This window comes from Salvia splendens, chromosome 10 (genome assembly GCF_004379255.2).
Source record: "Salvia splendens isolate huo1 chromosome 10, SspV2, whole genome shotgun sequence".
Taxonomy (NCBI): domain Eukaryota; kingdom Viridiplantae; phylum Streptophyta; class Magnoliopsida; order Lamiales; family Lamiaceae; genus Salvia; species Salvia splendens.
Genome location: NC_056041.1, coordinates 8,579,743 through 8,596,930, shown reverse-complemented (window position 1 = coordinate 8,596,930; position 17,188 = coordinate 8,579,743). Strand labels below are relative to the sequence as shown.

Sequence of the window (17,188 nt, the reverse complement as noted above, 5' to 3'; positions counted from 1 at the left end):
GACTCAAATTTGAGCACCCCTTCATCTTTGAAGGTTTATCCAAAATCCCTTCTGGTTGCATTTCAATCTATTGCCGGGCTTAGATTGAATGTTAAGGCATGCAATTCTAGTTCTTGTGTTGCTAGTTTTGTGGAGCCATTAGATTCTTATTTTGGTGAAAGTTGTCTTGGGTTGTCTTCATTGTTTTTTAGAAGGTCAATAGGTTCCAAGCATCTATCTAAATCATAACACTTTCATCTTCTTCCTTTTCCACCATTTTTATTGTCCTATTTCTTATTTGGGTTATTGGGTAGTTTTGCAAGAATAAATCCGGGCACATATGTTTCTTGAATCAACAAGATTCACATTACTACTTTATTCTTTTTTTATTTAATTCACCTAACACAATTTTTCTTAATCTCCGTGCTGAAAGAAATGCTTCAACTACTATGGAACAAATTGAGTAATAGTATTTAGTTTTGTTCCAATAATTAATTCCACAATCGATCCTCGATTCAAACCACAAAGTACTAAGCAAAGGACTTTAAATAATTTCCACGAAGACATAAAAATTTCTTCAACAAAATAATTCACACTACACAAGTATGAATATTTATTCCACGTACGCACTTTCCTTTGCGCAACCAAACAATCAGTCCCTTGGTGTTATGTCAAGTACTACAACAATTCCTCAACATGTTCACTTGATTAATCATCCAAGATTCGTATTTCACAAAGTTCACAGAAGAACCAAAAGAATTCATCGTGTTCAAAAGTATTTTTCGTGTGACCAAAAATATTTAATTCCTCGCTCCGCGAGAAATTAAATATTATTTTTCAGAAATTTCATTTTAATCATCACATCGCATTCAATAAAAAAAATTTATTATCCGAAAATTGCGGGTTACAACATTTAATTCTCTAAGAGTTACAAATCTATGATTTATGCTCCTATTGTCTGTGATATACTTTGTGACGCATGGAAAATATTTATGTGACTTGTACAAACCATAACTGGAATTGCCTTATCTCATCTGATTATCTATGTGATTTTATCTGCAATTGCTAACTTATTTTCTTTATCTTACTTTTCAAAATAAAAAATCTTTGTTTTTCCAAATAGTAGCAGAAGCTTAGCAGAATATAGACAATTTGTGATAGTTTTCCCCGTGATCGATATCTGGTACTGACCTTTAGCTACATATCTTGTATACGTGTAGGTGGGCATCACTTACCCCTATTGTATAGATCTTCGGACTTAAACTTGTTACAGTCATATCAAACACAAGTTAATGGTCATAGCTAAAAAAAATAGAAATAGATTGCACAATTTCAATGCTTCAATATAATTAATGATAATGGCGTTTACCATAGAACTTCTAAATAATTACGGCTCCAAACCCCACTTGTTAAGCCATTATAATTTACAAAAGAAACTTATTCTCACCAAATTATCTTGAAAAAAACAATGGACTACATATTTGTTTCGATCACATTAATTTCCATGTTTCTATATAATTAATGATAATGAAAATTAGCGTAGACCTTTTAAATGATTGCGGCTCAAAAACCCACTTCCTTGGTCTTTATCAAAACCCCAAAGAAGGAAGGAGGTTAGGGAATTAAGAACCTCAAGGCTTGGAATTCGGCGTTCCACGCTAAGATTCTCTGGAACATTCACTCAAAGAAGGACTCCCTCTTGATCCGATGGATTCATGCAGAATATCTCAGGAATGGTTCGATCTGGGAGTGGACGGCACACCAGAAGAATGATTATGTGCTCATCAAGAAGCTCTTATCCATCCGGGATGAGATGTTGGACAGATGCACTAGAGACGAGACCACAGCACTCTGGAGCACTTGATTCGCGGAAAAAGGGGTTCATGAGGCGTATGAGTAGTTTAGGCCGAGAGGTGAGAGACGATTCTGGGCTAAATATGTATGGAAGGACGTTGTCCCTCCTAAGTACTCGTTCATTACTTGGCTCGCACTTCGAGGACGCCTTTCCACACGAGATCGCCTTTACTTCTTTGAGAACTTGGACCCTACATGTCAGCTTTGCCGACGGGAGAAGGAATCAGCAGACCATCTCTTCTTCAAGTGCTCGAAGACATGGGCAGTTTGGGGACAGATCATGCTCTGGCTTGGCATTGCGAGGAGATCGACGATGATTAGGAGTGTCATCAAATGGGCCGGACTGCAGACTAGAGGATCACAGATTGTTCAGATCGCGAAGAGGATTGCACTTATGGCTTAAGTGGCAATCATTTGGAGGACGCGGAACAAGGTTATCTTTGATGGGAAAGCATGGAAAGCAGCTAAGGTCATCTTTGAGATCAAGGAAGCTACCTATAGCATCTTGTACTCACGTTTCTCGCACGAGCAGGTTGTTCTCCATCTTCCAGACATATGATGGAGTTTCTCGGGTATTGGTTGTTTGGTCTTCAACACACTTTGAGTCACTCATCAGGGTACTCTTTTTCCCCTTGGGGAGTTTTATCCCATGGGGTTTTACCCCCAAGGGGTTTTAACGAGGCCCGCTCACTCTAGGTTTCGATGGGTGATTTGAAATGTGATCGGTCTTTGTTGTAGCCGACTTTGGCTATGTCTTTTGTTCTTCCTCGGGTATGCCTGATCGTATGATGTAAACGTTTGGCTTTATTTATTTAATCATTTATTCATAAAAAAAAAAAAAGAATAGATTGCGGCAGCTATGAGTAGGTGCAAAGTTGTTAAATACATGTTGTTGGGCATAGCTAAGAGCAAAATAAATGCAATAGAATCCCCTAAATCCTCATTTCTATATAATTAATGATAATGATAATAACATAGAGCTTTTAAATAATTGCGGCTCATTGTATCCCAAATAAAAAGAAGAGACTTGTTCTAAAGTATCGTATTAGTCATTGTATAATCATATACACAACCTCAAGAAATAGAAAAAATGATGTCACTTATTTTACTCTTATTATCTATTCCCATAATCTTGATTCTCTACTTTCAAACACAAAAACCTAAAAATGCGAAAAAACTCAGACCACCGGGCACACCGGGGTTGCCGATCATCAGCAATATGCTCCAAATCGACGGTCAGTTTCCGTACACTCACTTCCAGCGCCTCTCCAATCAATACGGCCCCGTCATGTTCCTCAAGCTCGGAATCTGAATCGTCGTTGTGATTTCTTTAGTAGAAGTAGTGACTAGGGGTGTGCATTCGGGTTTCGGTTCGATTTTTCGCCCAAACCGAACCGAACCCGAAAAACCGAATTTAGACTAAAACTAAAACCGAACCGAAACCGAAAAACCGAAAAACCAAACTTAAAAAACCGAATTAAACCGAAAAACCGAAATTTTTTAAATTTCAACCAAAAACCGAAATTGTATGAAAAAACCAAAAAACCAAAAAACCAAAATTAAAAAAAAATCACAAAACTATAATAACATGATTAACATACATCAACCAACAAAATTTACATATCTAGGCAACTCATCAACAATTAGCTTAAAACCTAAAGCCTTCTTAGCCTTTTCTTGATCAAACTTCCAAGTATCAAGGGAAGAACTTCTCTTTTTTTCATGGCCTTTGTCATCCTCATGGGGAGTAACTTTAGTTACATCAATGCTATCTCCAATGGTTTCTCTTTCATTATTCAACATCTAAGAAAGATTTAGAAAAATATATATTAAATCGTAAATTGGAGAAAATTATAACATCAATGGACAATGGTATCTCCAATTGTTCACCATATGAAATTCAACACTCAATTTCAACATCTAACAATGCATAAATTACAACAATTAAATTTTGTAGAAAATTAAACACAGTATCAGAAATTTTAACACTCAAGTCCAAACGAAGAAGCTACACATTCACACTACTCACTACCGGTTGTTCTATTGGCAGCCTCTGATGCATATCTTCAAGAATTGAGATTTCAGAATTAACAGATTCAAATGGCTTTTCTTCTCGCTAATTAACTGATGCAAATAACTTTTTTAAGTTCCAACTAAAGGTGTTAGATAACTTCGCAGAGCAAATTAGCAGAGGAATACTAAATTAAAGCACTGATAACACTAATTAAATAGCTATAAGAGCTTAAACAGCTGATCAAATATAAAATATCCCAATCAATCTAAATTTCAATTCAATAAAACAACGTGTTTATGGAATTGGATTTGTCTACTTGGAGTGTGAAGCATGACGTCATACCAAGGCACAGACTTGAGAGGGCTGACGCTACCCTCGAGAAGAGGCGAAGGCGGCGGCTGGGTGGAACCCGGAGGAGGCGGCGCCGTGCAGTTGCTTAGACTAGTCACTCAATTCAACCTACCATGAAAATATACACTGTATCAGAGTATTAAACACTCAAATTTTATTGTATTAGAAAATTAAACTCTCAATTTCACTAAATAAAAATTACACTCAATTTGAGATGCAATACACAAATTAAATAGGAATCAAATGAGTAGGAGATTTTACCTTCTTGAGCGGCGTGGCTGGCTGAGGGAGGAGGCGGCTGCTGGACGCTGGAAGGCGACGAGTCGTCGGGTGGAGGGACGCCAACGTGGAGAGGAGCAGACGGGCAAGAATCTGGAGCACGGCTGGAGGGCGGAGGCGACGGGGAGGAGAAGAGATGGGAAACAGAGAGGAGAAGAGATGGCGACGGAGAGGAGAAGAGATTCAGAATCTGGATTTGGAGAGGAGGCGGAAGGTGTGAATTAGGGTTAGAGTCTAGTACTATTTATAATATATGGGATGTATTCATTTCCTTTTCCTATATTTCCTCCTTTTTCCTTCTTAATATCAGCCATTAGATTAGAGAAATGGACGGTCAAGATCAACATTGGGTAATTAATCCCGTGTTGCATTATTTGTCCTATTTTGTGCATTATGAGGGTACAATAGTAATCTAATAATGGCTGGAAACTGCTACGAATAATGCACCACATGGTCACGAGTAATGCATATAATTGCCTATATAATGCACAATATGTAAACTGCAATGCATACGAACAAGATGTGTTGTGTTATGATGTTTGACACACGTTTCTTGTTTCCCCTAAGGGTTTAATAAGCTTAGGGGCTAGGGTATAGTACGTACGCATTAATAACAAATTATAAAACGATACGAATAATTCACCAAATTGTCACGAGTAATGGATGTTATTAACTATATAATGCACAATATGTGAACTGCAATGCATACGAATAAGATGTACCATGTTATGATGTTTGACACACGTTTCTTGTTTCCCCTAAGGGTTTAATAAGCTTAGGGGCTAGGGTATAGTACGTAGACATTACTAACTGCACGTATGTAATCTTCAATCCGTTGATTAACCCATATACATAATACCTTTAATAATGCATAATATACTGAGATAATGACAATTAAGAGCTACATAATGCACTACCTAAACCAAATAATGCACATACGTATATTCCAATAACAACAATTTGTTAGTAATGTCTACGTACTATACCCTAGCCCCTAAGCTTATTAAACCCTTAGGGGAAACAAGAAACGTGTGTCAAACATCATAACATGGTACATCTTATTCGTATGCATTGCAGTTCACATATTGTGCATTATATAGTTAATAAAATCCATTACTCGTGACAATTTGGTGAATTATTCGTATCGTTTTATAATTTGTTATTAATGCGTACGTACTATACCCTAGCCCCTAAGCTTATTAAACCCTTAGGGGAAACAAGAAACGTGTGTCAAACATCATAACACAACACATCTTGTTCGTATGCATTGCAGTTCACAAATTGTGCATTATATAGTCAATTATATCCATTACTCGTTACCATGTGAAGATTACATACGTGTCTACGTACTATACCCTAGCCCCTAAGCTTATTAAACCCTTAGGGGAAACAAGAAACGTGTGTCCAAACATCATAACATGGTACATCTTATTCGTATGCATTGCAGTTCACATATTGTGCATTATATAGTCAATTATATGCATTACTCGTGACCATGTGGTGCATTATTCGCAGATACCAAAATGTGGCAGTTACTTTTCCGTCTAATGTCAATAATAACCCTGTAATGCATACAACCACATTCTATAATGCAACACGGAACCAGTTTTATAGAATCAATCTGATCCGTTGATGCCTTAGATCTAACGCGTAATATTAAGAAGGAAAAAGGATCTAAGATGTGAAAAGGAGAATAACGCTCCCCTATAATATATATATATATATAGGGGAGCGTTATTCTCCTTTTCACATCTTAGATCATTTTTCCTTCTTAATATTACGCGTTAGATCTAAGGCATCAACGGATCAGATTGATTCTATAAAACTGGTTCCGTGTTGCATAATAGAAGGTGGTTGTATGCATTACAGGGTTATTATTGACATTTGACGGAAAATTAACTGCCACATTTTGGTATCTGCGAATAATGCACCACATGGTCACGAGTAATACATATAATTGACTATATAATGCACAATATGTGAACTGCAATGCATAAGAATAAGATGTACCATGTTATGATGTTTGGACACACGTTTCTTGTTTCCCCTAAGGGTTTAATAAGCTTAGGGGCTAGGGTATAGTACGTAGACACGTATGTAATCTTCACATGGTAACGAGTAATGGATATAATTGACTATATAATGCACAATTTGTGAACTGCAATGCATACGAACAAGATGTGCTGTGTTATGATGTTTGACACACGTTTCTTGTTTCCCCTAAGGATTTAATAAGCTTAGGGGCTAGGGTATAGTACGTACGCATTAATAACAAATTATAAAACGATACGAATAATTCACCAAATTGTCACGAGTAATGGATGTTATTAACTATATAATGCACAATATGTGAACTGCAATGCATACGAATAAGATGTACCATGTTATGATGTTTGACACACGTTTCTTGTTTCCCCTAAGGGTTTAATAAGCTTAGGGGCTAGGGTATAGTACGTAGACATTACTAACAAATTGTTGTTATTGGAATATAGGTATGTGCATTATTTGGTTTAGGTAGTGCATTATGTAGCTGTTAATTGTCATTATCTTAGTATATTATGCATTACTAGAGGTATTGTGTATATGGGTTAATCAATGGATTGAAGATTACATACGTGCATTTAGTAATGTCTACGTACTATACCCTAGCCCCTAAGCTTATTAAACCCTTAGGGGAAACAAGAAACGTGTGTCAAACATCATAACATGGTACATCTTATTCGTATGCATTGCAGTTCACATATTGTGCATTATATAGTTAATAACATCCATTACTCGTGACAATTTGGTGAATTATTCGTATCGTTTTATAATTTGTTATTAATGCGTACGTACTATACCCTAGCCCCTAAGCTTATTAAAGCCTTAGGGGAAACAAGAAACGTGTGTCAAACATCATAACACAGCACATCTTGTTCGTATGCATTGCAGTTCACAAATTATGCATTATATAGTCAATTATATCCATTACTCGTTACCATGTGAAGATTACATACATGTCTACGTACTATACCCTAGCCCCTAAGCTTATTAAACCCTTAGGGGAAACAAGAAACGTGTGTCAAACATCATAACACAGCACATCTTGTTCGTATGCATTGCAGTTCACATATTGTGAATTATATAGGCAATTATATGCATTACTCGTGACCATGTGGTGCATTATTCGTAGCGGTTTCCAGCCATTATTAGATTACTATTGTACCCTCATAATGCACAAAATAGGACAAATAATGCAACACGAGATTAATTACCCAATGTTGATCTTGACCGTCCATTTCTCTAATCTAATGGCTGATATTAAGAAGGAAAAAGGAGGAAATATAGGAAAAGGAAATGAATACATCCCTATATATATATATATATATATATATATATATATATGTTAAATATAATTCGGTTTTTCGGTTTTTTTTTCCATCAAAATCGAACCGAACCGAAAAACCGAAATTTTCAAAATTTTAAAACCGAACCGAACCGAAAAACCAAAAAAACCGAACCGAATTTCAAATTTTCGGTTTGGTTCGGTTCGGATATTCGGTTTTCGGTTTTTTTTTCTCACCCCTAGTAGTGACAGAGATCTCGAAATCATACGATGCCATTTTCTCAGGCCGACCTTCTTTTGTCTCCATGGATAGGCTGTCGTATAACAACCTAGACGTTGGGTTTTCGGACTACAATGACACGTGGAGAGAGATGGGGAAGATCTCCGCCCTCCATATCTTTAGCGCAAAGCAAGTTCAATCATCTCACTCCATTTTCAGAGATGAGGTGAGAAAGATTATGGAGAAGATTGCTAGAGACGCCTCTTCTTCCACCGTCGTCAATTTCAGTGAGACGACGACGTTGCTTTTTGGTAATATCATGGTCAGACTTGTGTTTGGGGTACATGGAGGTGATCGTTTAAACGATCTTCTTTTCGAAATTCAGGCCTTATATTCAGGCTTTTTTTGTGGAGGATTACTTGCCTTGGTTTCGATGGATTGATAGGCTCTCTGGAATGGCTGCAAGACTTGATAAGACTTTTCACAAAATGGATTCTTTTTGTCTAGAATTGATTGAAGAGCATATGAATCCGAATAGACCTAAATCTATGGAAGGTGACTTAATCGGTAGTTTGTTAAGGATTAAAGAAAATGGATCCTCTTCCTTTCCTCTTACGTTAAACCACATAAAAGCTCTACTAATGGTAATGAATATCATATTGAAATTAAATTTAGATATAGTAATTTGAGAAACAATTGCTTAGGTGATTAATTTTGCAGGATATGGTAAGCGGAGGGAATGACACGGTAGCAGGTGCTATAGTGTGGACAATGGCAGAGTTGATGAGAAGCCTTTGGTGATGAAGAAGTTGCAAGAGGAGATAAGGCGGTTGGCCGGAAAGAAAGATATGATCGATAAACAAGGCATATTTGAGGGCAGTTATAAAAGAGGCTTTCAGATTGTATCCACCAGGTCCACTAATAAGTATATCAATGTTTAGTGTTTTAGACACTAATCAATAAAGGATTCTAACAAAATGAATCCATCTAGACAATATTTTGAAATATTATACATCAGCTATGTAAATAAAGGATTCTAGTAAAATGAATCCACCAAGACAATATTTTGAAATATAATACTTGCATAATGATATGAATGAGGTCTGTTTACCCATGTCTTTTTTCTTCTTAATAGATCCTCCTTCAGAGTGAAAATCATATGGTACTATTTTCCGTTATCTTGGTTTAATGAGGAGGTTAATCTACGTGTGCACAACAATTATACTCTCTATTCTATTAGTCGAATTCATTCAAAAATAAGTAGATATACTTCTATTGACATATAGCAGAGTGACATGTGGCAATGACACGTTGGAGTCCTGATAGATGAGTTAAAGTTAAAGGATGAGGACATTCAGTTACACGATTGAACTTCATCCACCATTGCACGTGCGCTCGGGGAGGAGGAAAGGAGTTGATTCCGTTTTTGAGTGACGAGCTGCTTTCTATGGCTGAAGAATTGGGCATCAAGGAACATGCTGCTCCCTCCTTTAGAAACACTTTGCACCGTGGAGGAGAATTGGATAAAAAATGAGGGAGAGTGATTTGGTTGAATGTAAATTTTTTAACTTGCTTTTGTCACTTCATTGCTTATGCTATTCAAAGATGTCTGCGAGGAACCCTAATTCGGGGTTTCGCGATGGACAGCCGCGGGATCTTGTTGGGATCCGCCCGGGAGTCAGACGTCCCGCAATAGGTACGGCGGGTATGAGCAGCAGTTCGACAAACCAGCGTCCTGCTGGGACCCCCTCAGCGATTCCAATCTCATGTTGACGCGTATGAGAAACCTCAACGGTAAAGATGCATGCCCCACGCTTCGATGGGTCCGACGCGACAAATTGGGTTTCCAGAGTCAATTACTATTTTGATCATCTCATGATGCCAGACGCTCAATGTCTGCACTATGCAGTTATGTTGTTTGACCCCTCTACTTCATAATGGGTCTTTAACTATTGCGCGAATAATGAATTCGTCACTTGGTAGGATTTCTTAGAAGATGTGCGGCATTGCTTTGATAGGCAGAGTTTCAAGGATTACTTTGGCCTAATCACCAAACTGACGCAAACAGGCTCAGTCGAGGATTATCATGACACGTTTGAGAAGTACCTAAATCGCGTGCACGGGATTCCGGAGTCGGAACTGTTTACCCTCTTTGTGAGGAGGCTCGTGCCATGGCCTTCCTCATTTTGCTTGGAAGGTGATGGAGTGGTGGTGATTGGAGATGGCGAGGCCAAGACTTGTAAGAGCGCGAGCGCCTTGTCACTTGCCACGTTTGCCTCTCTGTTGATTGAGTTCGTGGCGAGGCTGCAGATTGTGGTGGACTGCTTTGAGGAGCTTAGTGAGGAGGCAGAGTTCATAGATCCTGATGTTGTTGTTCTAACAGAAAGTGGAGGCCATTGGACAAGGCTAGTTTGGTTGCAAATATTTGAACTTTAGTTAGTTAGTTGTTGTGTGGGAGTTAGAGTTCTGAAATATATAGTCAAGATTGGAGATTGAAAGGGGTGATTTTCAATGGTAGCAAGATTTTAGGTTCAATATATTTAATCTTTAATCAGTTGATTGTGTGGGAGTTGTTGGGCTTTCAAAAATACAAAAGATACTACTCCACTATTTGGAATCTATTAATAGTACTAGAACTCTGTTGTATTTTTTTTAAATCAAAAAAGGTAGAGGGTGTTATTTTATTTAGTAAAAAAAAATATATTCAACCTTGGCCTCACTCTGATTAAAAGTCGAGCAAATTTAATCGCTCCTTTTGATGAGACTGTATTTCGGCTGCCATTTCTTCTTCTTCTCCAGCTTTTTACATGCAAACATTGGCCTGAAATCTCGAATACAAAATTCATAAATATCTCTCCACCTAAACGCCTCTGAATCTGAGGGAGCCGGCGGAGCTTATTGCCCCAGGTAAATCTCTTCTCCTTTCAATTTTCTCTCTTTGCCCTAATTGATTGGGGATTCAGACCCCAGATCTTGGATTTCTTCCCATGGATTTTGATCTGCTCTTTAATTTATTCCAACTCCCCAAATCATAAAAACAATTAGGGCTTGCCAAATTTAAATTTTGGGTCTAATATCTCATCTCCGAGTTAATTTATATTATTTCGCTTTCCCCTTTTTTTGATCTGGGGGAGGGTGATGCCTGCGTTAGTTTTTAGCCTGAGTAAATTGCATTTCTCTCTTATTTTAGGAACCTAGCTTAACCGTGTTCCTCTGAGTTATAATTTTAGCACCCGTTGTGATGGGATCTCGTGATTAGATTATAGTCTAGTATTTTTTTTGTTCTTATGGAAATTCTGATCTGTTTTCAGCTCCATAGTTTTCCAAAGTTTTCGGGTCTGGTTGGGAAATGAGGTTTGGAACAGTATAATCCCGTGGATTTTGATTTTATTTGCAGAATAATCTTAGAATGAATTGATTTTATTCTTTCTTTTTGGTTGTGTAAATTAAGATTAAATTGTCTATGGTGTGCTAATATTATTCCTGAATTTTATTATATGAAGTTGCAGATTTTGGTACCATTATTTTGTGCCACTATGTCGATGGTGGATGAACCACTGTACCCAATAGCAGTCCTGATAGACGAGTTAAAGAATGAGGACATTCAGCTACGATTGAACTCCATACGTAGACTATCCACCATTGCACGTGCGCTCGGGGAGGAAAGGACTAGAAAGGAGTTGATTCCGTTTTTGAGTGAGAACAATGATGACGATGATGAGGTGCTGCTTGCTATGGCTGAAGAATTGGGCGTCTTCATTCCATATGTTGGAGGAGAGGAACATGCTAACGTGCTGCTCCCCCCTTTAGAAACACTTTGCACCGTGGAGGAGACCTGTGTGAGGGACAAAGCTGTAGAATCGTTGTGCAGAATTGGATCACAAATGAGGGAGAGTGATTTGGTTGACTCGTTTATTCCTCTTGCTAAGGTTAAAGAGCAATATCTCTATTAGATAGTTAGTAAGATGCCAAAGATGTCAGTTTTGTGTCTATCTTGACTGGAGTTGTTTTTGAATTACAGAGACTGGCAGCAGGCGAGTGGTTTACCGCCCGTGTCTCAGCTTGTGGCGTATTTCATATTGCATATCCAAGTGCCCCAGATACACTAAAGACAGAATTAAGGTCAATATACAGCCAATTATGTCAGGATGATATGCCTATGGTGAGAAGAGCAGCTGCAACACACTTGGGAAAGTTTGCTGCTACAGTGGAAGCTGCTCATCTCAAGACAGATATAATGTCTATGTTTGAGGACCTCACACAAGATGGTAAATCAGAGTCTTAGTCTTTTGCTCTTGTAGTCTAATTGTGGCTATGTCTAGAAATCACTTGAACTTGTTAAGATTCCATTGGAATATACCAAACGCAAAAAATTGCAACAAAAGATCATGTGATCGAATTATTATTTTTGTTGTCTTAAATGATGGATAGCTACATAATATGGATGGGAAATTAAGATGGTAGATGGCACTGTGAATATACTGAAAGTTACTCATTTCAATTGATCTTTCCAGATCAAGATTCTGTTCGCTTACTGGCTGTTGAGGGCTGCGCTGCTCTTGGCAAGTTATTGGAGCCTCAAAATTGTGTTGCCCATATTCTGCCTGTGATTGTCAACTTCTCACAGGTACAGGGAGTCGAAACTATTGCTATTTAGTTATGAACTTATGGTAGCTGAACCTGCTATGCAGCACTGGGTCCGTTTATTTAAAATTTATTCTAGGTACTTTTTTGTTGACTCTCCGTCTAAATGTGGGTAATAAGTATTTTAAGTATATATAACCTTGATGATGTTGAGTTCTAATTTTGTAGTTGCTGTAATCACCATACCTTGTATCAATATTCAATATGTTGTGTACTGTTGTAGCTTATTACTTTGCGGGGAGGTTGAATCTACAACTTTTTATGCTTTTGAGTTTGCGTATCTGATGATAAGTTTTCAATGCTTGTTCTTCTGTTCAAGTTGATTTTGTTGCCCCTTCCTCCTTCCCCCCCCAATGAAACCCTTTTGATATGTGTGTGTTTCTCATCAGGATAAGTCTTGGCGTGTTCGTTACATGGTTGCCAATCAATTATATGAGCTTTGTGAGGCTGTGGGGCCTGAACCTACTAGGTAAGTATCTATGTCTGATCCGTTGCTGTGATTGATACGTTTTCCCTTCTTATTAGAATGATTTTCATGATAAATTGCCATTTTTTATATGTTTCAAGGACGGATTTAGTTCCTGCATATGTGCGCCTGCTTCGAGATAATGAAGCAGAAGTGCGAATAGCAGCTGCCGGAAAAGTTACAAAATTCTGTCGGATTCTTGATCCAGAACTTTCTATCCAGCATATTCTGCCCTGTGTGAAGGTAACCGAAGCCTAACTCGAGTTATTCAATTGTAACAGAATTACTTACCTATTGTTTCACATATCATTGTTTGCAGGAATTGTCATCTGATTCTTCCCAACATGTAAGATCTGCTTTGGCATCTGTTATTATGGGGATGGCTCCTGTCTTGGGAAAGGTAAAATCCGCTAGCTCACATTGCAAGTACCGTTTGACCTCAAACGTCTTGATTTTGTTAACTTTTTGGTTATATTTTTTTACAAATTTTGATGATTGGGTAGGATGCAACAATCGAACAACTTCTTCCCATATTTCTCTCCCTCTTGAAAGACGAATTCCCTGATGTTCGCCTCAATATCATTAGCAAGTTGGACCAAGTCAATCAGGTTTGTGCCTCTTCGCTTTTGTTGTTCTTCTTGTTTCACTTTATTAACGCCCCTACTTAGAGTTACCTCTCTGCCCATTCAGGTTATAGGAATCGATCTTCTCTCCCAGTCCTTACTACCAGCCATTGTCGAGCTGGCAGAAGACAGACATTGGAGAGTCAGGCTTGCCATCATAGAATATATACCTCTTTTGGCTAGTCAGTTGGGTGTTGGATTTTTCGACGACAAGCTCGGTGCCCTTTGCATGCAGTGGCTGCAGGACAAGGTTCGTGATTCCCTTTGACTGCCTCTCTTACAGAAGACTCGCTCAAAGTCATACTCAGAGTTTGGGTGCTACTGTATGCAGGTTTACTCGATCCGAGAAGCTGCTGCTAATAATTTGAAACGCCTGGCGGAGGAATTCGGTCCAGAATGGGCAATACAGCACATCGTTCCTCAGGTTTGTGGATGGCTGTGCTGACGCTTCTTATATTTCTATTTTACCTTTTACTTGTACGTGTCAAAACTTGACTTTGTCGATGGTTTCAATGCAGGTCTTGGATATGGTGACGAACCCACACTATTTGTATCGTATGACTGTACTTCAAGCAATCTCGCTACTTGCTCCGGTCATGGGTTCCGATATAACGTGCTCCAAATTATTGCCTGTCATTGTCAACGCTACCAAGGACAGGTATTTCCGTCTTTCATCCTCAGGGTGTATGGCTAAGCTTATAAGCTCCCTAAAAAAGTAAAACATCTTATAAGCTGTAAACATAAGGAGTATAATTTTATAAAAATAGCCCTAATATGGTTTGTTATTTATAATGTATACCTTACCTTTTCAGTTTCACTGCTCTTCTACTTTGCTGTTTCTATCTAGAATTCTTTATCTTTATAAGCTCAATTGTCAAACACTTTGCTGACATATAAGCTCTTGAGTTATTACGGGGGTGTTTGATTGAGTTATAAGCTCCTTAGATGTGTTTGGCAAAATAAGCTCCTAAACGGCTTATGTCATCTCTATAATCAACGGGTTGTAATAATCAAAACCTCTCATCGTTCTGGCAGAGTGCCCAACATCAAATTCAACGTGGCCAAGGTGTTGCAGTCGATGATCCCCATCGTTCATCAATCTGTGAGTATAACCTCCTTTACAACGTGGGATTAATTTCATTCCAACTCTGAGAAACGTTTTCTTGCTCTTCTAAGGTGGTGGAGAAGACTATTCGCCCCAGTTTGGTCGAGCTCTCGGAGGACCCTGACGTCGATGTCCGTTTTTTCGCGAATCAAGCGCTACAGTCAATCCATCAAGTCGTGATGTCGAGCTAGAAAAATGCACGCCGGTTATAGCTATTGTTGTTTATGAACCTAATTAGCATGCAAATCATTTGTATTTTGTCTCATCATTTTATTTGAGATGCGCCGTTGATAGTGTTTTACTCTCTTTGTCCCACTCTAAGTGAAGCATTTTTCATTTTCAGATGTCTCACTCTAAATGCCACATTTCTAAAAATAAAAATATCACTCTCTTACTTTATTCGGTAACTCACAAAACAACACTATATAAAATTCTGTGTCCGAAATAGAAATAATCCACTTAGAGTGGGACGGAGGGAGTATAAGATAGTGATTTTCTTGTCTGTAAGCTAAGTTCAAACGGTCGAGACTTGAGAGCATCCACATCGGCGAGCACAAGCTTGTCCGTCCGTCCGTGCCAGAGGCGCGGATGAGCTGTCCGCCGCTGCGCTCTTGCCGCTGGCACGGCGTTGCTCGATGCATCGAGCACGCCCGTGCCAGCGAGCAGGCGACGTGGCAGCTTCCTATTGGCCAACGACATAGCCGTTGGCAATTTAATTTTTTTTAAATCGGATTTTAATAAAAAAAATCTGATTAAAAATAAAAAAAATATATATTTTCTCACTCCCCAAAAAATTATATCCGTTTTCTACCCACTTTTAATTTAATTTTTTATTTTTTTCCCCTAAAAATACACATTTTCATCTATAAATACTCTCACTTCCACATCAAAAATTCACGCCACACTACACAATTCTCATCTAAATTCTCTCATTTCCATTCTCAATTCTCAATCTTTCTTTCACTCTTTCTCTTGCAACAAAACAATGTCCGGCCACGGCGATCATCCCCCGGCTCTCACGGTAGGAACCCCGATTGGTTCGGTTCACAACCATTTCCTAGTCCGGAAACGGAATATTCGGCTCCTCCTCAAACCCAAGGTTCGGAAGTTCCGGGTGGCTACCGGCCTTACCCGATCGACGACCAAGATGCCCCCAAAGGGCAATACGGGTGGACACTCGAGCCTAGAGCGAGGTCGAGCGGACCCTCCCAAACTCCAACTCCTCCTACTCGCGGTGTCCGCACACCGTACACTCCGGCGGAGATGGAGCAATTGTTCAAAGCTTTCTTGTCAATCTCCGAAGATCCGGAGGTTGGCACGAACCAATCCGGCGATCATTATTAGTGGCGCATCTGTCGCCGGTACAATGAAAACCGACCGGCTGGAACAATCGAGCGCAACTAGAGTAAAGTGTGCAACGCCATATACAGAGCTAACGAAGAAATCCAAAAGTTCCAGGGGTATTACCTCCAGGAAGAGCGGTCGGCGGGGAGCGGCTGGAGCGAGGTCGACATCATCAGTTCCGCCTTGTCGACCTACCAATCCATGAACTACAATCCGTTCAAGTACCTCAACATTTGGCAGGAGACGCGGTCGCATCCGAAGTATAGGGGAGACGTAACATCCTCCTCTAGCGCCTCCTCCAAACGGTCAAGGTCGGTATCCCTATCTGACGCCGGCTCCGAAGACGTGGCTAGCTACTTGGGTAGCCACGACGCCGGCCCGAGCAGTTCCCAACGCCGACCGCAAGGAAGGAAGAAGGCGGCGGCCAACCGCCGTCGCGCCGCAACTCCATCCGCCCCAGCTCCCTAACCGGCTCCCGCTCCCTATGTGCCACCTCAACCCCCCACCAACTCGTTGTGGGGGGTTTTGGCCCAACCCAATTTGGCCGATAGGTCAAATATGACCCCCGAGCAACTTTGATCGCATGTGGCGATGATACGGGGTCTCCAAAGAATGTTGGGGTATTGCCGGATGATGACTAGTCTTCCCCGAGGGGCATTTTTACGCTTAAATTACGTAATTTTTATTTTTTAGGAGTTTAATTATGTAATTTTTATTTTTTAGTGTTTTAATTATGTAATTTTTATTTTTTTAGGAATTTAATTATGTAATTTTTATTTTTTTTGTAATTTGTAATATTATTCCGGATATTTTTAATGTATTTTAATTTTGTGGAAATGTTTTTATTTAAATTGAATAATGGAATGGTGAGACCCTTGTGATCGTCCTTGCGGAAGAGCACGGATGTGGGTGTTGTGCCCTTACCTAAGAGCAGGCAGAAAAAGTGAGGTCGGGCCCACATCCGTACTCGTTGGCAAGAGCACG

The 17,188-nt window shown here is 39.2% G+C and overlaps 1 protein-coding gene and 1 long non-coding RNA gene across 3 annotated transcripts; one reads left to right on the top strand and one right to left on the bottom strand.

Moving 5' to 3' along the window:
- Positions 1–3,310: 3,310 nt before the first annotated feature.
- LOC121751956 lies at positions 3,311–4,680 on the bottom strand. Its single transcript, XR_006040216.1, has 3 exons — positions 4,460–4,680; positions 4,190–4,306; positions 3,311–3,636 (listed from the first exon to the last, which is right to left on the bottom strand). It is a non-coding gene; the product is annotated as an uncharacterized LOC121751956 (long non-coding RNA).
- Positions 4,681–10,728: 6,048 nt separating this feature from the next.
- Positions 10,729–15,202, top strand: LOC121750086 (serine/threonine-protein phosphatase 2A 65 kDa regulatory subunit A beta isoform-like). Of its 2 annotated transcripts, none has more exons than XM_042144543.1 (13): positions 10,729–10,929; positions 11,532–11,951; positions 12,044–12,290; positions 12,537–12,649; positions 13,056–13,135; positions 13,234–13,375; positions 13,452–13,532; positions 13,636–13,740; positions 13,823–14,005; positions 14,087–14,179; positions 14,274–14,413; positions 14,791–14,857; positions 14,932–15,202. In XM_042144543.1, the coding sequence occupies exons 2-13, from the start codon at positions 11,559–11,561 to the stop codon at positions 15,049–15,051; spliced, it is 1,764 nt and encodes a 587-aa protein (XP_042000477.1). In that variant the 5' UTR covers positions 10,729–10,929; positions 11,532–11,558; the 3' UTR covers positions 15,052–15,202. The 2 variants fall into 2 exon arrangements, with proteins under 2 accessions (XP_042000477.1, XP_042000476.1); XM_042144542.1 differs by having other exon boundaries at positions 11,526–11,951.
- Positions 15,203–17,188: the final 1,986 nt, after the last annotated feature.